The sequence below is a fragment of the Silurus meridionalis genome, chromosome 24 (genome assembly GCF_014805685.1).
Source record: "Silurus meridionalis isolate SWU-2019-XX chromosome 24, ASM1480568v1, whole genome shotgun sequence".
NCBI classification, from domain to species: domain Eukaryota; kingdom Metazoa; phylum Chordata; class Actinopteri; order Siluriformes; family Siluridae; genus Silurus; species Silurus meridionalis.
The window spans coordinates 14,774,891-14,796,317 of record NC_060907.1 but is presented as its reverse complement, the minus strand read 5'-3'; the positions used below and the strand labels follow the sequence as shown (position 1 = coordinate 14,796,317).

The window sequence follows — 21,427 nt, the reverse complement described above, 5'->3', positions numbered from 1 at the left end:
TGCTATGAACGAGGCGAACAGTAGATTGGTACGATGTCGAATGCTGACGGAATCTCATCAACCACAGAAGTGTTTTCTGCCTGCAGTGCTCGCTTTCGGAACGCCCTACAGGCTAAGCTTGCTTAAATAGGATCTCTTTAATGATAACGTTTCTCTAATAAATTATTTTCGCCCGAAGCAGAATACACGGTTAAAGCTCTAGCCTCTAGTGCAGCGAGCAGACGATACATAGACGGTGTATATAGTAGCTAAATGACATAAAAGATACGTACTATTTCCATGACATGAAGGAGGAGAGTGTTCTATCACGCCGTAATCGAAAAACTAAGGAACAACGAATTATAGTAGTACTTACAGTGCAGTAGTATCGAAAAAAATTTACATTAGCAAAATTAGCCATATGAAATTAATGCAAAGTTTTGTTTTGTATTACACACAAAAAATACAAACCTGATTATTTTGCAGCGTTTCAGGGTTTTTCGAAGAACTGCATAGTGTTTGGAGGGACTTTGGTGAAGGATCTAAACGTCCAGTGGTGACAAAACGGGTATTTAAGTCTTTAACGGTACACCGTTTTTAGTGCGACCTCGTTTTCAGACTACAAATCGTGAGAACCGGCTGCATTTTAAGGTCTTTTTTTGGCCATTGTGCCTCTGTCAGTTTTATCATTTAATATCAAATGCTGAGGTATCACTACAAAAACTGCGTTTGCTACAAAAAGCGAAGGTCCAGACGATGAAGAATGTGTACAAAGTGGATCTGCTCACCCTATTGGTCTTGCACTTGCGTATATCTACATCCACTTTGGTCGAAGCGTTTCATATCAGATCAGATCAGGATCTACACACCATCGGGCCTCAGTCCACGAAGGTTATGAAGGTCTGAGAGAATAAAGCCATGTATTAGTTACTCCATGCTTAAGCAAACGTACTAAAATGTTACAGTGTGCAAAGCTACATTTGGACTTTTTCCTAAAGAAAATGCGTTTAGACATTTGGTTTAGTCGTCTTTCAAAACAGCAACTAAAAGAAAAATCTGGTGTCGGCTAATCGGATAAATGATCGTGTATGATGGGATGTCATACAAAGCATCGTCTCTTCAGAACCGGTACCAAACGTACTCCTCCCACGTACGCCAAACGTAGAATCAGTGCTGTTTGTAGACATCTTCTGCCCTCAAGTGACACAGTGAAGGAGAGCAAACAGTAAAATCAGTGTTTCCAAAAAAAGAGTCGGACAGAACAAAGACTCTCTGCACTGCTCGTAAAAGACACGCAGCATTAAATCAGCGCCTCAGATTTATTACTAGTTTTAAAGCCTTCTAACCGTGTTCATAAAGTGATACATTAGTTAGAACAATATTCTTTTTTGTTTTTTTAAAGCCTCCTAAAAACATCTAACTTATAGCAACTTAAACCATAAAATATAAGTATCGATCTTGGATATAAATCTGAAATACGGACCTGTACGACAGACCCGGAAATAAGAAAGGAAACCTTGCACAAAAGTGAATAGAAACCCCATCGTGCCAAGTAATCTCGTTTGAGGACGATATCAAAATCTCACATTTCTGGTTCAGACCAATGTTGTTGTTTTTGTCAATTGATTTTTTTTTTCTTTTCTGAAAGAAAAGAAAAACAGCCCACAAACCCATGCAAAAATAAAGTCAAGAAGTATTTCAACTACTTCTTTAGAATGTGCCAAAAACAGGGACAACTATACCATTAAATAGTTTCCACGAAGGCTTGAAATCAACTGCTAAACCCGACAGCTGATTTGTCCAAAAAAAAAAAAAATCTTCTGGCGCAAGGATAAAAAATTTGTAGTAATAATAAAAAGTCTCTATATTTGGTAGTAGCAAAGGGATTAAATAAAGTCAAAAAAAAAAAAAAGAAGGGAAAAAAAAAAAAAAAGGGCGCAAAGGGGGGAAAAAGCTAAATGTTCATTGAGCCTTGGAGGCCACAGTGATGCTTTTGACCGGCATGGCGCTCTGGTGCGCATCCCCGGTGACCTGCAGGTTGAGAGCCCCGCCCCCAGCTCCGCCTGCTGAAAGCACCCCGGCGGGGAGCAGAGACAGGGGCGAGTTGAACAGAATGGGAGTGGTCATCAGATTGGTCGTGGGACCTCCTGCGCCGGCGTTGGCGAAGAACATGCTGCCGTTTCCGTCGATAGAGGTTATGGGAAACGCTCCTCCAGATGCAAGAGCTGGAAAATAAAATTGTGTATATATATATATATATATATATATATATTGAGGATCAAACCAATATGAAATATAAAATATCGGCAAATAAATACATAAAGGAGGAAGTTCACTAACCCTGAATAGTAGCCAGTGTGGTGTTGTTCATCAGTGCTGTTGGAGTCAGAGCATTGCCAAGAGACGCTGGAGCCAAGCTTAGCAATGCTCCCCTGAAATGACACATTTACGCTGTTAACCAAGAACTCGCACCTGCACGCACTAAAGCTATAAACAACGACCTCGTTCGGCACATACCCCTGTGTTAGCTGAGAAGGTGAAATAATCCCTGGGTTAAATCCTGCTGCTGCTGCCATGGCTGCCAGATTTGCTCCGCCTAACCCTGCTGAAGACATGACGAACTGTCCGGGCCCTTGTGCAGTTGACGTTGCTACACTTAAGCCCGTCTCCATTGTTCTGGCCGCTTCCTGTTTGATAGCGGTCAGACTTGCTGTAGCGGAGGGGGTGAGCGACGGTGACGTCATAGTTAGAGCCGGAGTGGCGATGGCAGGCGCCAAAGAGATGACCGTCGCGGTGTTCGAGGTGACTGGTCCGAGAGTTGTACCTGCAATGAATTAATAAATTTTTTTTATTTTGCTTAGAAAGAAATACAACGAAGATTTTTTCCTTTAAGGAAATAATGGCGATTTTTATACAAAAATCCTAAAACTTTTTTTCGCTTACATTGTGTGCATGTCCCATTAGAATCAATTATACGTTTGCTTGGCTCCAAACATAAAAATAAATAATAATTGAAAATATACTTATTCACAAAAAACACATACCAGCAAGTGTGAGGTTGGGAACGGAGGCAGTGCTGAGAGTGAGCGCTGAACTGGCATTCAGTGTGTTTGACGCACTGGATATCTGTTAAGATTAAAGAAAGACGCGATTGGCAATACCAACTGGTAAACGGTATAAATGAATGGTTTTATTTATGCGGCGACGGATTTGAAAAATAAAAGAATTCCCAGTGACCTACCACTGACGGGGAGTTTGTGAAGACTGTTTTGATGGGGGTACCAGGTGTGCTGCTGCTTGGAGGGTTGATCCTCTTCTCTTTCTGTCGGCGGTTACAGAACCACACTCGTACCACCTCTTTTCCATGTTTAGCTGATCTGCGATCATCGTGATCTCCTCAGAGGTAGGCTTCTGGCTCTGCTGTAAAACGGCATTTCAACACACAGCGTTCCAACTTTAATAACAATGCCAAAGATGACTTGTGAACTTATACAGGGTTTCTGTAGGTTCTGTATCTCACAACATTAAAAACACTGAGGGCTGCATGAGTGCTGATGGTACCGGGGAGCTGTGGTTCATTGAGGGAAACATGGATTCCAAAATGTACTGTGGCATTCAAAAGCAGAACATGATACCCTCATTTCAGAAACTGAGCCGAATGGCAGTTTTCAAACATAATAATGACCCCAAACACACTTTAATGCAAGTGGTGTACTCACTTTTGTCAGATTATATATATATATATATATATATATATTACATACACACATTTTATCATAATATATTATTTTAATCGTATATATTTTTGTCATAACTGGTAAAAACGTTCAAACGTTTTCTTATGGCTCAAGTCTGACCCCTAGTGTTAAAAAAGAAAAAGGTGCTAGTTCCAACCTCCAGAAAGCTTTTCTCCAAAGCGATGCGAATGTTTGTATCGATGCTGGTTCTTTTCTTTCGCCGTCGATTCAGACCTTCAGAGATGCCTGGGGACATGTCACTGGGACTGGAAACGGCAGATTCTGAAGTCATGTTTTCTAGAAAAACAATGTGGCAATAAAAAGAGAAGATTTTTAGCATTTAAACCATGTCATTTGAAAAAGGACATAAAAGGAATTTAAAGTGCTCATGGATTAGATTTAGAAAAATAATAAAATTATTTTAAAAAATAATTTGATAAAGGAATTAACACGAACCTGCATCATTGAGCCACTTCTCCAGCAAAGGTTTGAGCTTGCACATGTTCTTGAAGCTCAAGTTCAAGGCCTCAAAGCGAGAGATGGTGGTCTGGCTGAAGTCATTCCCGTACAGCTTCCCCATGGCCAAGCCGACGTCTCCCTGGTAGTAAAATATGCATAAGAAATATTAAAGTTTGGCAGCATTATTAATTCCTCAAAACCAAACATGTCAGTGTTCACTTGGGGTACCTGAGTAAAGCCCAGTTTAATTCTTCTCTGTTTAAAGGCCTTTGCAAACTGTTCCAGCTCCTCCAGCTCACTGGCCTCCTCCACTAGAGGAACATCCACCCGCTTTGTTGTGGGCGCTGCAGCAGATGGCATGGCAGCTATCTTTCGTGTAGGTGTTGCTGCCTATGGAGAATGAAACCATTTTTATTTCTTCTTTTTTTTTTTTTACTTACAATGAAAAAAAAAATACAATTACAAATGATTATTATTATCATTATTACTAAACTACAGAAGTATAAGAAAGAACAGTATGACAGTCCTGATCAGATTGATTTATTAGACAAATATAAAGGCTGCATAGTAAAGAAAGTGAAAGGTGTAGTTCTGACCTGTGTAGTCAGAGGAATGCTTGCTGTGGTCTGCAGGATGTGGGCTTGACTGTGAGGTAGTTGTGTCAGAAGATTCTGGGCTTGAAGGCCTTGAAGAAGACCTAAAGAACAATGGAAGTGAAAAGTATTTGTATTTTAAATGAAGACCAAAAGGTATTGGTTAAAACAGTTTAAATTATATACACATAGGAAAAATTCCTTTTTTTCTTTTCGTGAAGTCTATGAGAAATTGCTTTTTTGTGAACTCAAACCCAATATTCTTGCTTGGTCATCATCTTTCAATTTAATTTAATTTGGATTAAATGCTTTTGGAAAAAATGACTGTTACAACCAGGATTGCATAAGATGCATTCATTTTTCTTTATTTATAATTTTCTTTTATATAACTATGTACACTGAAGTGTCCAATATTATGAGGTTAAAGTCCCTTAACTTGTATTAGAGCTCTAGGGCTGTAACAATTTCTCAAGTAACTCGAATAATTCAATTACAAAAACCTTTGATGCTTCGTTTAGTCAATTTAACTACACGCTGAGCACTGCGTTTCCCACGGACCATTATAACTGACGCACCACCTCTGGAGCGCTCTGGATATTGAACACAGAAGACGCTGCAGAATGAAAAATGAGGAACGGAGAGAAAACAGCGACGGGTGAGGAGATGATTTATGTGGAAGCCCGTTTCTGCCACATTAAATAAAAAGTTTGCCTGATTCCGGCTTTTAACTCGCAATTTCGACGTTTTTCCTCGCGATTCCGACTTTATTTCTTGCAATTCCGAGTTTTCAGGACTCTAAGAAAGAAAACGTTCTTCTTATCCCGATTACCGTAATTTCCGGACTATAAAGCGCACCCTTATATAAGCCTTATATATATATATATATATATATATATAATTTTACAAATATTTTTATTTTGAACATAAACAAGCCGCACCTGTCTATAAGCCTCAGGTGTCTACACTAATGTACTTTACACAGGCTTTAACGACAGACACTTTACACACGGTGTAACGGGTGAAATATGTTGCGCTTCCTTTAGGATCATAGCGGTATTTTGGGAATAGCCTGCCACTGCATTTCTCCAGTATTACTGCATGTGTTCAGGACGAGGATTATGTGTTTATTATTTTCTGATGCTCATTTCTAAGTTTCTGTGACTAACCCTTAACGCTGTTGCCAAAAAATCACGAGTTTTGGAAACCTGTCTGTGCTTATATGATTTCTGTTGTAACTGGAGTTAGCGAGCTCTCTCTTCACCCAGACTCAACGCGTTACAACGGCTTGTATCTAAACAGTAGCCTACCAAGAAAGTCATTGTTCACTGTCTTCCTCCTTCCTTTTACAACAATTTCTCTCAGGAGTTTATCTTTTGGCATCGTCGTGCGTATAAAAATCTCCATCGGTGGAAGTTTTTTCTCCTGAAGCCATGCAGCTCAGAACACAGGTGAGGTGCATTTTTTTGTTTCCAGTTTTTTGGCTTGAAGTTTGTGAAACTGGGAAAAACCCAGGAAAAATTCATAAATAAGCCGCGGGGTTCAAAACGTGGGAAAAAGTAGCGGCTTATAGTCCGAAAAATACTTTACTCGCTTAACTGTTGGAATAATCGTTGCTGTTGGAAAAGCCCTGTTACAATCTTTAACAGATATTTTACTATTAATGAATGAATCATCACATACACTCCTGCCTGGTACAGGAAGTACAAAATCAAACACTAGAGCCATCAGTGTGTGGGAAGGAAGGCGTATTCTATCTCCTGTCAATCACAGTGACAGGAGCTGCTGTTGCTCTATACGGAGGGTCGTCACATGTGGAAAGTAATTAAACAAACCCGTGCCCAAGATCACGTGCTCATCGATATACGCAGGGTTCCTACACATTTTTAATTTCCAAATGTAATACTTTTCCAGACTTAAATATGCAGACTTCCCTAAACAAGTTTTCAGCCCGTATTTAACATACGTAATAATTATTTTCAATTCCAACGATAACATACATTACAATCTCTGATGTACGTCGGAGGTAGAATCTCTGATGTATGTTATTACATTACCAAATATTTGGCAGACGGTTATAGCTACCGTAGATCCTACAAATTAACACCAAACCACATTCAATGCACTGCATTTTATTCAAACTGCAATTCTAAAGCAGTGCAATTATTTATAAATTGAATTTTCATACTGTAACTGTAACCTTCAATCTTACAACAACAGAAGGATCGTTCATGTGCAATTCACCAAGAAACTACAGAATAGAACTAAAGTTCACTAACGAAAACATTGTTACATATTTTCTCTCTGTTTTTTGGTTTCTGTCCACACACAGATGACGTTTTGAACCTTGTTTTTTTTTTTTTTAAACAAAGGGCTTTCGGAAACCTTGACGCATTTCTTCTCATTGGCGTGACGTTTCGGAAAGTCGGAACGTGAATAAACGGCAGGCGCAAATGACGCGGGTTGAAGCGCCTTAACTTTTGCTCATGCGAAGTATGGGGACGTTTTCAGACGTTTCAGTGTGAATGAGCATATTTTAGAAAACGATTGAAAACAGAAAAGTGTGGAGGCAGAGCATTTTTCAGACGAAAAAAGAAAAAGAAAAAACGCTGTTTACAAACGTGTCCGGATTAGTGTACACACACCGTTTGTTATCTGGGGGTAAAAAATTTATATTTTCAGTTAAATTCTTTTTATTTTAATTCTTAATCTTATATTTTAGAAAACCTAACAGGACAATAGTATGGAAACACAGATCTGTTTTTAATACTCAGTGTTCTTCTTCCCCCAACAGTAATCCAGACCAGGAAATCACACAAATCAAATTCCATACTTTTCCAAAACGCGTAGGAACCCTGTATACACGCACTATATTTCCAGAAGTATTGGGTCACCTGGTCATAAATATGGTGTGTGATTTTTGAGCATTGTATTCCACAATTAGTCTCAATCTGCTCTTATAATTCCCTCCACTAGTCTGGGAAGATGTTTGGATTGTGCTTATGGATATTTGTGTTCATCAGCCACAAGGGTGTTATGAAAGGCAGGTACTGATGTAGGTGAGGAGGCCTGGGGGGTGCAGTCAGTGTTTACATTCATCCTGAAGGTGTTCGGTAGGGATGAGATCAGAGCTCTATAGCAGGACACTCAAGATCTTCCTCTCCAAAGCATGTAAACCAGATCTTCAAGGAGCTCACTTCATGCACAGGGACATTGCCCTGCTGGAACAGGTTTGGGTTTCCAAGTTCAAGTGAACGCAAAATGTTAAAGTGCATCTAAAATCTAAAATCGAACGTCCTGTACAATTAAGTGCCTCCAGCTTTGTGGTAACAGTTTGGAAAAGAACCACATTTAGCGGGAAAGATCAAGTGTCCCAATACTTTTGGCAATAGAGTGTACATCATATGTTAACATCAGAGTTGTATAATTTAACATATTGTACACTTTGGGTCTTTATTCCATCTAATTGTCAATTTAAATTTTGAACACAGTCTTTATTTATTTAAAAAGTTCTAAATACTGATTTGGATACTAAATTGGTCGTCATAATTAGAAATTTTAATAATCGTCTGCTAAAAGACAGACGACTCTGAAACATCATGATAGACTAAGGTAATATTTAAGCACCTCGAATCATCAGTGACCTTTACAGTGACACTTGCCAAGTCAAGTGCAGATGAGACTTTTTTCTGTGTGTGTATGACGACTACATTTCAAATGTTTTGGGGAATCACATATCATATGACTGCTACAGACCAGGAAGTGCTCGTTCAAAACAATTCAACAAGAGCAGAGGAGGAAAAACATGTAATCAGTTCAGTGTGACTCATGTAGTTTGGTTTAAATACGTTGTTGAAGGTTTTATACTCGTACCCGTCTGGCCTTGAGGTGAAGGCGAGATAATAAACTGTGTAGGCTGAATCTGTCCTGGCTGCAACAACACAAACTGCTGCAGGTTAAGACCTGTAGGCTGCAGCTGCTGAAAGAAATCCAAAGTATACAAAGTTACAAATAAAAACAAAAGGTAAAAAAAAAAAATAAGAGAGATGTGAAAGGTATCTACAAGGTGGTATCAAAGGTTTCGGGTGCTATTCTAAACACGTGCGTTACCGCGTCTGCGATTTTATCACGGACAGTGGGTTAGAACAACGAGCAAATGTGAAATCCTGCGTGAAACTGGGCAGATGTGCCGCAGAGACGTTGAGCTCAACCCCCGAAAATGTCGAAACCGTTCGGCAACTTGCGCGTGACGATTGTCGGAGAACGATCCGCGCGATCTCGCTTCTGCACCCGCGCTACTCGCCAGATTTGGCTCCTGCAGATTTCGCCCTCTTCCCGAAGATCTTCTCAAAGTTCGCTGTTTTGACGGAGATCGGTTGCGAATCGCAGAAGGTTCTTGACACGCTTCGAAAAAGAAGACTTCCAGGACACATTCCAGAAGGATGGGGGCGCTGTATTGCTGTGTAAGGGGACTATTTTGAAAGTGCAGAAACGCAGATAAATAAAGTACTTTTCTAGTAAACAGAGATGGTCAGTAAACTCTGATACCGCCTCGAATATCATCGCAAAAACATCATGTTACTCATGTTGATGATTGAACGCATTTATAACACTTTAGTTCCTTATGAAAACTCAGAAAAATGCTAAACAAAAACAAGACATTTCTAATATTTCGAGATCTAATAGATGTTTAAGAATTTGTTATCCTTACAGATGCGATCTGGATAGGCTGTGAGAAGGGGATCTGGGTGATTGGTGTAGCAGCAGAAGCAGAGAGGTTTGCTCCGGTGGTGCTGCTCTGCTGGCCAGATGACTGCTGCTGGGCAGCGGCTGCCAGGATCTGCTGAGCCTGCTGCAGAAACAACTGCTGCTGCTGTGCTGTACTCAGACTCAACTACACACACAGACACAGACACAGACACACACACACACACACACACAAAGAGAAAACTTAGCATTCGCAAGCATCACTATTAAAACACTATTCAATACTGAAACAAGGGGGCAACTTTCCATAAATAAATAAGTAAACAAATTACTCGGATGGGGCACTTCTTTTGTGTTGTAACGCAACCATCGGCGGTGAGAGTGAGATAAAACGCAAAAGACAAAAAGATAGAAAGAGGCGGAGTTATAGGTAAAAGCGCATTCTTGAAGGTTCATCCCTTAATCCTGTACCTTAAACCAGCGCTCAGTAATGGGCCCCAAAGTTATCACTCATTAAAAGTAATTAAACACCCTGTATAAGATTACGAGAATATTGGTATACATAAACATTAGTGGCCGACCAATTGTGGATACTGGATAGATGACTTGAGATACGCGACTAATTTCATAGACTCTTGTGACACTGGATGTCAAGTTTTAGGTCGATTGGACGGTTGCATAGTTATAGCCGTTTATTTTTGGATTTACCATCTTGTAGCACCACCTGGTGGTCAAGCTCTGTAATTCTTTTTATTTGACCAAATATTTAGCTTGCACACGTGTACTGAGATGGGTGTAGATTTCTCATTTCGCCATGAGTTAAAGCCATTTAAGTAAAAGTAGCCTTTTTTTAATATAATTATTGATATTCACTGTCCATTGAACATGTTGCCAACCTGTTTGGTTCCGATCGGGCAAGAAAGCTAGGACGAGTTCGCAAAAGTAGGTTTTTAACATAGCGCAATTTTGCGTAAAAGGTGAAGTTTATAGAGCGAATCCGTCAAAAGTCAAAGTTTTGAGTTTCAGGTCTCTAGGCCTTATCAGTTTTAGAGCGTAATAATAATAATGATAATAATAATAATAATAAAAATCCCTACAGAAACAATAGTGTTTCAGCACTACGTGCTTTAACCACTAAAAAAATACTAAGATAAAACTAAAATATACTTCAAATAAACAGAATGTGGCATCTGTGATTTGCCACTAGAGGCCGCTCTCGTTCTGCAAAACGCAACTCGAAAAAACTATCGGTACGGTTTTTGGTACGGATAGCCATTGGTTTCAGTTTATTGGTGCCAGTTAAATGGCAAACCGATGAATCAGTTGCCCTGTATTAATCATATTATGTGTTAACATCAGAGCTGAGTAAATGAACACATCCCACATTTCACATATATACTTCATCTAATTTCAATCTTAAACACAATATATTCCCTAATATGCACTGTACCCATCACATGGAATCATGAAGCATGCGCTTTTTTAGAAGCTGCAGTAAGTCAAATAAATACATCAAAGGGATAAATGGAATCTTTTTTTTTCTTATTTTGGAATAACCTTTTCGTCCACCAACAAATTCAACAACATCTAAAAGGCAATATTTTTCCACCTCAAATCACCTTTTCATTTTGTATTTCCGGACAAAAACTCAATGAAATCAGCAGGGACTTGGAATGCAGAAACCATTAAAACCACCACTTTTTTTTAAACTACCAGCTTAGGAAAAAATTCTATTTGTAATCACTGTGACAACAATTGGCTGAAAAATCTAGTGTGGGAGTTTTAAACTCGCTGGGGGGAAAATCCAATCGCCTGTCGTTGTTCTACTCACATTATGTAAATCAGGGGCATTATGCAGTGTAAATAGAATCTGCATAGATTTGCATATTCTCCTCCAATTGTTTTGGAACGACCGCAGCAGTGTTTAATTAACATACCACCCTGATCGCTCGGGCTCGTTTCTAAGATATAACGAGCTTCAGGAGAAGAGGTTTTTTTTTTTTTTTTTTACTATGGAAACTAAAAAGGTGGTGGTTCATATCCCCCACTCGTTTTCATTTTCAATGTAGATCAAAAGAAAAGAAAAAAGAAAACATGCAGAAGCAAATTTAACGTGAAGAATGTTAAAAGGTACGTTCGCTGGAAATTCTATTGTCACCTGCTGAAGCAAGGCTTGTGCCTGCATGTTGCTGATTGCACTTGTTGCTTGTCCATTTGGTTTCTGCTGCGAGTCCAACCCGTTCGTCTGAGCAGCTACAAAGGAAAGAAAAAAAAAAAGTGTTACACACACACACTCGCGCTTCAAAGACAACAAACAAAGGAATCACACGCTAGCACAATCACACAGCTGCAGAGGGTTTACCTTGGACGACATGTATTCCATTATCCATGGCTGTTTTACTTAATTCTGTTACTGTGCTTGTAGAATCTGCAAAAAGAAAGAAAGAAAAAAAGGACACGCCAATTTATTTTACTAATAAGATCTAAGAAAGTGACCACTGAGACTCCTCTCAAAGTTCTGATGCTTTGGGTGGAACAGTAAATCTTTAATTCTGGTTTATTTGTATACCGTGTTTTACAATGGGCTTTTGTCCCAAAGGCTATACTGATTGTTTTGCGCGGCGAACAAACGTAGTAGCATATGCTCCGCCCTCCACTCGTGAACCGATGCTCATCCATGTGCCCACGGTCACATACACATTACCTGTAGTTTATAGGGGTGTAAAAGATACACAAAATTCATGGCTCGGTTCAATTTCGGTTATTCCCCATTTATTTTTTGTTATTTTTTAAAATTATTATTAATAACAACAACAACATTTGTGCTTGGTTAAATATTATATAAAAACCTTTAACATTTTATAAAAATAAAATGAATCAAACCAATGCAACACACTTATTACATTGATTGGATAATCAATTAAATTGGCACAAATTAAAATAAATAAAAGGAAATATTTTATTCAATAGTTTACATCTGTTAGACCAGGGTCTCCAATCTTTTCCAGAAAGGGCCAGTGTGGGTGCAGGTTTTCATTCCAACCAATCAATGGTCACACCTGATAGTCATTGAAAATGAAGATCATTAGATTTGAACAGGTAGAATTTGGTGTGGACTTGCTTGGTTGGAAAAAAAACCTGTACCCACACTGGCCCTTTCTGGAAAAGATTGGAGACCGCTGTGTTAAACCCTATTTGGGTAATACAGATGTGCAAGCATGTGTGTTTTACATTTAATATTTAATTTTCAATAGGATATTATACTTAACTGTTCTACTTATTTCAGCACACTTTAACAAATGTCTTCATTCCTTCCAACCTTCATTCATTTACTCAATCAATATGCGGAACTGTCCGGTTTTTCTACTTTGAAGAGAAATTCTTGAAGCTGGACATAAAAGGCTTTGGTATCCATAGCGGCAAGCGTTAGCTGCTGGCCACATCCTGGTCACATTTCCGGTACGGAGTGAGTATTCACAGTGACACTACGCTAACTTTAACCCCTGGCTATGTTTTTAAGTTTAATAATAACAATAATAATAAAAATGCATTCAAACATGCGAGGCGGAGACTAAACAAACTTCTCTCGACTTAAGTTCCTGAGTGAACTCTGATTTGAACTGTGTTCCACACGTGAAAAGGATTGGGCAAGTGTAGCCCTGAATCGAAAACGTTCGGTATGAATACGTGTACCGTAATGTGGTAAATTAGAAGATACGCCACCATACTGATCACTACTCTTTAAGACTCCTGGGTAGGCTTGGCCTCATCTCGATCTATAAGTTACGATGGGGTCATCAGAACGCATCTTTATAGAAAGTCAGGGATTACCTGTACATTTCAGTGTCTAAATGCATATTAGGGTTTACCCCTAATGAGCAATCCAGAGGTGACGGGGCGAGAAAAAACTTCCTGGGATGGCATGAGGATGAGAGGATCCAAAATCAAAAGGGAACCCATCCTCATCTGGGGGACACTAAAGGTCTATTCATTATACTTCCATCATTATTGGGGTTGTTCACTGTTTGACACTTCATGACAATTGAACCTCTAAAATCATTGTAGCGGTCTACTTTAATTACAGTCCATAATTATTCTTCATGACTGAGTTTATTCCTCCTCAGTAACCTCATGGATATTTAGCCTGTTCATGTGGAACCATCTCCAGCTGCACAGAGAATCAGGCAAGTCCAGAAATAATTAAGGGACAGAATCACTGGGACTTTGGAAACACGTGTAGCTCGACTACATTATTACAAGTCAAAAAAGAAAAGAAACAATTTTCTAGTGGTTTGCTACAAAACTAAAATAACCCACGGTTAACAACAAGGCAAGCATTAACTTTTGAAACCAAACGAAGATCTGCATTTTTTTTTTTTATTGAAAAACACACCCATGCCTTTCCTCAGATTTAGCCACAGCCTTATTTGCATACCAAATTGACGAAACTCAAATGGCGAAGAATTTAAGATGCAAGACAGTGAGCCAGGTAAATCATTTCCATACACCGCTGAGCCGTTTCACACTTGTGTGCGCATGGATACCTCGGAAAGGGTTGTCAATACAAATTAATACAAATAAGTAAATTACACTCACCAGAAACACTCAAGTCCATGCTCTCTAACGTGAACACATTGTCTCGCTAAAGCTTTGAGCGTACAACAAAATGCAGTCGACGGCACGGCTAAAATGAAATGAATGTTAGAATAAAAACGCGGCAGCGCTCGACTCGCTCCCGTTACGTGCGCGGGTGCAGTACTCACAGTTACAGCTAGGAGAACGAAGCCAGAGTTCTCTCACCCTCACCAGAGCGAAACAAAGCCTGCAACTGGAACACAAGCATCCATAATGAACCGTAATCAGTATTCAGCTGATTAAAGCCGTATGCAAATAGTGCGCCCTGTTCCTCGTTAGCCAAGAGCGGCTTTGAAGTCTTGCAAGCAATTCATTTCAGAGAGAGAGAGAGCGAAGCACGCAAAGCTTTCTGCATAATTTAGAACGCTCATAAATATTTATCAGTTCATTAGCATATTAATTGGATAGCTTCTTGGATATGGCAGGCATGGCAGCTAGGGAAAAGTAAAAGCCCAATTACTGCCAGCGTGCGACTGTTTTAATTAAGGAGAAAGTGAGCGAAACCCCCCCCCTGAAGGTCCCAATCTCAGCCATCACAACAGATAAATGAATCTGTAGCAAGGTTTAAAACAACAAAGAAATAAACAGAATTAGGCCATGTACGCACACTAAAACGACCTGGTGCACAAAGCATGGCTTGTATTACAATCGGTATTAAAAACATCCGGATATTTTATGATTCCTAACATTAGGGGTACTTCTTATTTAGCACCAAAGCAATGTGACGATTGTAAAACAAGTCTGGTAATCGATAGACTGCCAAGTATGTGTACAATTCACTTTTAATGTCCTGACCTGTTGAGCATCACTGCAGAATTGCTTTATATATAGACTCCAGAGACGTGACGCAAACAGGTTTGGATTCACACCTGGCATTAAAATGTGTTTCGGGTAATCAGATCACGGATCGAGTAGACAGCGGACTCCGGTGAACACTCGAGATCGGATTTCATAGTATTTCCTGTGGAGGCGGTCGCTCACCTTGAGCGCACCGTTCTCCCGCTGAATTTCATTACACGCAGAAGCATAAAAAAAAAAAAAAAACATCGAATCCGGTTTCAAAAGGTTCGATCTGACAACGAGACTTAAAAATGAACAAGGGATGAGACGACGTCTGATGAGGGATGACGTTTGAGTCATCAAGATGCACTCGCATTCACACAACAAATGCATCCAAGACCGTGTTAGATTGCAGTTTGACTTTTCACTGGCCATTTAGGAGCTGATCACCTGTAGAAGACTCTGTAGTTACAGATATTAATGATAAAGATACCAGTTTCTATACCATCATCATGCGCAAGTATTTTTCTTTAATGGGCTTAGAATAAATAAATAAATCTGCCATGGTGTTTATGTACTTTCCGACTCTTTGGGATGTTGCAACAATAAAAAAATAAAAAAATGCGTCGTCGTTTCCGAAAGGCCTCCGTTTTCACATTTAGCCACTTGGAGAGCGTAATAAGGCGCATTTCCTCCCCCTAGTGTTCGCTTTGATGAATGAATGCTTTAATAAGCTCCTTTAAAGAACACAGAACAGCTCAGAATAGGATCCGAGTGGTTTTTTTTTTTATCGCGTTAACAGACTGAGGATGATGATGATTTGCCGTTCGGGGTTAAACATAGTCCTAGTGAGAAATCGAACACCGATTTGCTATGAGAAAGCCACAACGGATGAACTTCCAGCGACTATTTTATGCCCTCGTAGTCTATAAATAGACTTCCGCTCCAAATATAATGCTTCATTAGAAATCTGGCTCACACACACACCCTCAACTGCCTGGATTGACTTGAAGACAACGTGATTTAACACACATATTTGGTTATTAGCAGGATATTATGGTTTTATTAAACACGGCCATTCCAAAAAAAAAAAAGGAAAAGAATATGGTGCAAAATCCAGACGCATGTTTCTGTTGTAGGAGGTGAAAATGCGCATTTAACATGAAGCATGTTGCCTTTTCTCCACATGATATTTGAGTGTGAAAGAAAGGGATGCAAAACGCAGCGTGAGCTGAAAGACGGTGATGTGTAGTGACGTGGTGACGAATCAGAAACCGATCAGAAGCTTAAAAAACCTCCCAAAGGTATCAAACGCCGTCGAGCACTTTTGAGTTTAAATGCTAATTTGAGCTCAGCTTGCCAGTAAATACAACTTTTTGTTTGTTTTTATCTGTAGATCTCTGCCTGCTAGCGCTACGTTCTCCATTGTATTACCCGCAGCGGCTTTGTTAAGCGGGGTAAAGGCAGGACATTCGGGGCACAATGCCGTAGGGCGTGTCGGAGCCAGCACAAAACACACGTGTCAGAAAGTTTCCCAGGAATTCCAGTCAGATTGCAAAACCCTCAGGACTGACAAAAACTTATCCAGTGCAACTAATAATCTCATTCACACAACCAAGCAGCTATGGAGTTAAGGGCTTGCTCAGGGGCCCAGGAGGGACAGCTTGGTGTGACCTCAAGATCTTCGAATCCAAAGCCCAAAGTTATAACCACTAACTTACCACCTCCCCAGTACGCAAAAAAAAGGCATGTTATTGCTAAATGCACATTTATTCATTAACCTACTTTGAGTAGATCATTGTTTTTGCATGCAAACGATCTTTAATATATACGGATATATTTTTTCAAATTAATATATATAACGCACAACCTATAACGCACATCTTCATACACACGAGTTGCACAGGCTGGAACCTGAAGGTGGAATCACCACGTGTTTCGCTCTGTTCTCTTTGTTTAATATTAGATGGAGTTTCGGCGAACAGAACTTGTGCGAGTCGAGTCCATGAATAAACAGTTTGGGTCTGCTTATGAATATTCATGAGCAGCGGGTGGTGTCTCACAACAGAGTCGGAGAGGCAGAAAAGATACTTCAGAACAGAACACGATCGATGTGCATGGTGTATAACGAAAAATTATGCAAAAACACCTTTGGACTGCATAAAGTAGTAATAATCCTGATATGAACACAATAGTTTATCCAGAATCCTCTCACAAGGGTGCGTTAAGAAACAAACGGTTTTCATTTTATTTGAACTCCTCTAGCTGCAAATTCGTATTTAATTGAGAATAAAAATGCTATGTTTTAGCAGGAATCAGAAGTAGATCATTTTGTAGCATTAAAAAAAGAAAAATTGCATAATAATAAGTTGAATAGAAACGAACTAAAATAACCCAGGAACCTTGCTACACGTTTACACGCCAAAAAAATTAAAAAAATAATGCAATGAATATGCATGATATGGAAATCGGATGCGTCTTCCTGTTTTGCAAATGCGTTGCTCTGAACGCATTTTCGAAACAGATACCCGGCTGATTTATAACTGCGGAGAGATGTACGAACACGTATTGGGTGTCGATATGTAAAGGAGTAATGTAGAAGTAAATCAGTCAAAACAATCGCAATGAACCGGAAGCAAAACCAGCTCGCTTGAAGGACTCCCTGGGAATCAAAGAAACATGCAGGTGTAGTGGAAAAACAAACTGTGAAAAAATAAACACACAATAGTGGCATTGTATAAGAGTAAATCAACCACCTTTATATTTCATATAGTTTTATAAGTGCTCTATGGTGTAAAGCAGGGGTGTCCAAACTACGGCCCACCATTTTCTTTAAATGGCCCGTATAAAAGTCTAAAAATATAAATGGTCTACGGCCCACACATTATTTGTACTTAAATGTATTGTACTTCTTAGTTTTAACACTAGGTGGAGCTACTGTCTTGAACAAGGCAGCATCTTCACAAAGCAAGCAGTCAAAGGAAAAATTTGTTTTGGGTCACCAGAAGTGGCGGAACCAAAGAGAGGCAAGATCGCAAGTGAGTGCAGACAATTTTAAACTTTGTGGAAAAATTTATATTTTTTCATAGAAACCAAGTGGAAGTGTGTTTGTTTGATTTGAAATGAAACAGCTGCCGTACGAAACATCAGACCTTCAAATCCTACATTGGCGCAGAGCGGGAAGAGCAGGTGAAGCAAAAGACAGCTAGCCTGCTAACCCAGCAACGGTTTCATTATTTCCGTGCCATCCTAAGAACCAATCTGAGGCTGTCGCTGAGAGAATCACCTGCCACCCTTGTTGTAAATAATAAAATGAAAATCTACTAATGGAAAGCGTTTTTTCTTAAACATGTTTAATTATCAAACGTTATTTACATGCATTTGATTGTTTTTTAACAATATTAGTGCTTTAAAAGTGAGGCAGTACACCCAGCAGTCCTTCATATATTTTTCTGTTTGTGGCCATTAAGAAAAAAAAAGTTTGGACACCTCTGGTGTAAAGCTTGTAGATCTTTTAACCAGAGGCAATTTTTGGCATTTTTTTATTAACCGGCATCGGCTGATTGGGCTGCAAATTAGGTAGATTATTATGCAGGCACATCTGATACACCAAACTGCGTGTGTACGTTCTTGCGCTAGTGAGAGAGAACATAACTCTCTCATACCAGCAGGTGGCAGAAGTCTGTATTCGGCATCCAATCAGTGAAACCGATGAGCTCCGACTCTGCATTTTGTGTTTTTATGTGATTTTATGTAAGCTAATTAGCCAGTCGGAGTTCTCTTTCTTGCAAACGAGATCCAAAAACAGTTGCCAATCTCCGACTAGAGACAACGATGCGGGAAAAAACGGAAGTGGACCGACACTTAAACCAAATCATATTTGTCTCCTCCTCCTTTTTCCCCTGATCCGAAAAATGAGCCGATCTGTGATTTGCGTTCCGAAAAACCCCGTCGTAACTTAAAAATATAGAGACATGGCAGAGTCTACGCAGGAGTCTTAAAGAATGGCGACCAGTATGGGGTGGTATTGTTAATAATTTAACACATTACAGTACGTCATGAAACAGAGCAATTTTTCGTACCATAATGTATACGCTATACAGTAGATATACAGCAGGTGCGTGCACGAGGGCCGGTTCACTTGTGGTGGGCGGCGCATACAATTTTGTCGTATCGCTATTGTAAGATTGAAAAAATCATAAGTTAGACCATTGTAACTCAGAGACCATCTGCAATTCCATGATGGTGAGTTAAAGCAAAGCCTTTAAATGTAAAAACAGTGAAGAAAACAAAGAACCAGGCATGCGCCTTTAATCTGCTGTGTGTAAGTGAGTATCCACTATGTGACTTGTGTCTTTGTGTTTTTTTTTTTTACTTCATTCCCACTCACTGCATACGGAATTCTGTAGAATCCTGCCTACTCCCTCTGACCAATCCTGTCTACTCCCACATCTCCTGCTTGCCCAAGCCTGCAATATAGGTCTTCCGACAAACATCTTTCGCATAAAATAAAATTAGATGACTCAAAGCAATCAATACATCACTCAAGCAACAACAAAAAAAAATGCGATCCCGTGACTTTCTGTGTCGGGTCCCATGACACCGGCTCGCTCATTTGCACCTTCACGCAACAGTAGACAAACCTGTCAATGCAATCGTCAACCCGAAAGCCACATTTGCTGGATTCCTTGCATATCATATTCAGGCCCGCGTAACCAAATTCCTGCTCGTTATTATTATTAATATTAATAACGATAACAACAATCCTATCTTTCTCTAATCCTCTCCACACGACACCATGACGATAAGACTTATTTGGGGTTGCGAAACTTGCACACCTGAACGATTCGCCCCGAACGAAACTGTTCACGTGGTGCTTTGAAGCGCCGCATCCAAAACAGGACACTGGTAATACTAGTCATTAAGCAGGACGGATTGTGTTTTTCCACATCGCAAAACACCGAGACTCATTTGCATGTTTGGAATTTGCATAATTTCTCTGCCAGGCGAGCTGCGTCGTCGACATAACCTGTTCACCCGAACATCGCAAACTTGGACACTTTTACAACATTTCAAGTGGAAACTTGAATGCGATTTCGGCACGAATCGGACGTGTCGAAAAACTTACGCAATTGTGCACACAAACACACAAAGTAGCCATTTTCCATGGACACAACTATTACTGGAGCTGATTATAACAATATATTATAACTTTTTCATTTTTTTTGTTGGACTCTTTAAAATAAACCCCTGCAGCTGTTTATTCATGTCCCTGTACTTTTGGGGACATCCAGGTCCTCACTAATCCGTTAAAAAAAAAAGTCCTCAGTTCTCAGATGAATCATTCATGACCGTTTGTGTACATATGAATATTCATGGCCTGGTTTCCAGTTCATTCTGGAGAACACACCAGCATGGGGAATCGGGTTTTTGGGTTTACACACAAACAGGAAAGTGTTTTTGTTGTTTTTTTAATATTACACTATTTAATTCGAATTATTTATGCATGCAAACCGTGAACTCCTGTTTAACGTTAGACGAGTTACAGTGAAGCCCAGAGAACCCTGTGAATGCGTTCAAAAGTTTTGGGACGCTTTATAACTTTACTTTCTGACGCATAACATATCGGAGACCATCATAGAGATGAAGATGTAAAGTTTTATCCTGAATAACTCGTTTTGTTTGGTCTCGGAATCCCGCGCTAACTCGTGTAGGAGAGTTTCATTACCATTAGCTCGTTAGCAACTCGGCTAATTTCATCTCACAAAAGCAGCGCGTTGGCTATAGCTAACTTAGGTTACTTTATTATATATATATATTTTTTCCAAAACTGACTTTCTTGCATGCTCTAGAAACATTTTCTCGCACCAACCATTATGCTAATTCGCGCTGTGTTACACCAAAAACCCCCCGACTGAAAGTTTCTCCATTTCGGCTGTTTGGTTGCTAATCGAACCTGCTAGCTAAAGGAGCCGTGCAATGCGTGATATCGTAATAAAACCCCAAGTAAACATAAACAGCTTTCACGACGGTCCACTGATGTTTTCAGCTCGCCCACGTGTACTATTCGTTGCTCCCAGAAGTTGCTGCTAGGAACGGGAAAATGATTATGAATATGTAAAATGTAATGATTACCTGCTCGCAAGCGCTCATCTTGACTCGCTGAGCCTCCGTCCGCCATTTTGAATATTTAGTACAAGTCACAACCCATCCCAGATGCACAGAGGGGGGACACTGCTGCAGCAAAACACCCCTGTCAGGACGACGTCCTCCTCACTGGAGGGACACACACTTCACCCATTATAACGAGGATACGAACAGAAATATCAGGAATCAAACTTATAGTTTGGACGATACTCAGTGGCAATTTCTTCAATGTAAATCACACAAAAGATCATATAGTGGCCTGGAGGGGGCATTACTTTTGCCCCCGAGGTCAGATTCACAGTAGGTTCAATTTCAGGTGGATCTACAGATCAACAAATTTCAGATACAGATCACCCTGTACAGTCTCTCTATCTTTCTAAATCTCTCTGTGTG

At 39.8% G+C, this 21,427-nt stretch overlaps 1 protein-coding gene across 1 annotated transcript; it reads right to left on the bottom strand.

The window, feature by feature from the left end:
- Positions 1-1,279: 1,279 nt before the first annotated feature.
- Positions 1,280-21,130, bottom strand: pou2f1a (POU class 2 homeobox 1a). The gene is given in 15 exon segments (XM_046838392.1): positions 1,280-2,204; positions 2,320-2,411; positions 2,497-2,803; positions 3,024-3,105; positions 3,221-3,342; positions 3,345-3,399; positions 3,874-4,013; positions 4,173-4,314; positions 4,404-4,565; positions 4,772-4,872; positions 8,639-8,744; positions 9,477-9,659; positions 11,631-11,725; positions 11,835-11,900; positions 21,023-21,130. Coding segments are annotated over 15 exon segments (1,962 nt in total). The 5' UTR covers positions 21,069-21,130; the 3' UTR covers positions 1,280-1,941.
- Positions 21,131-21,427: the final 297 nt, after the last annotated feature.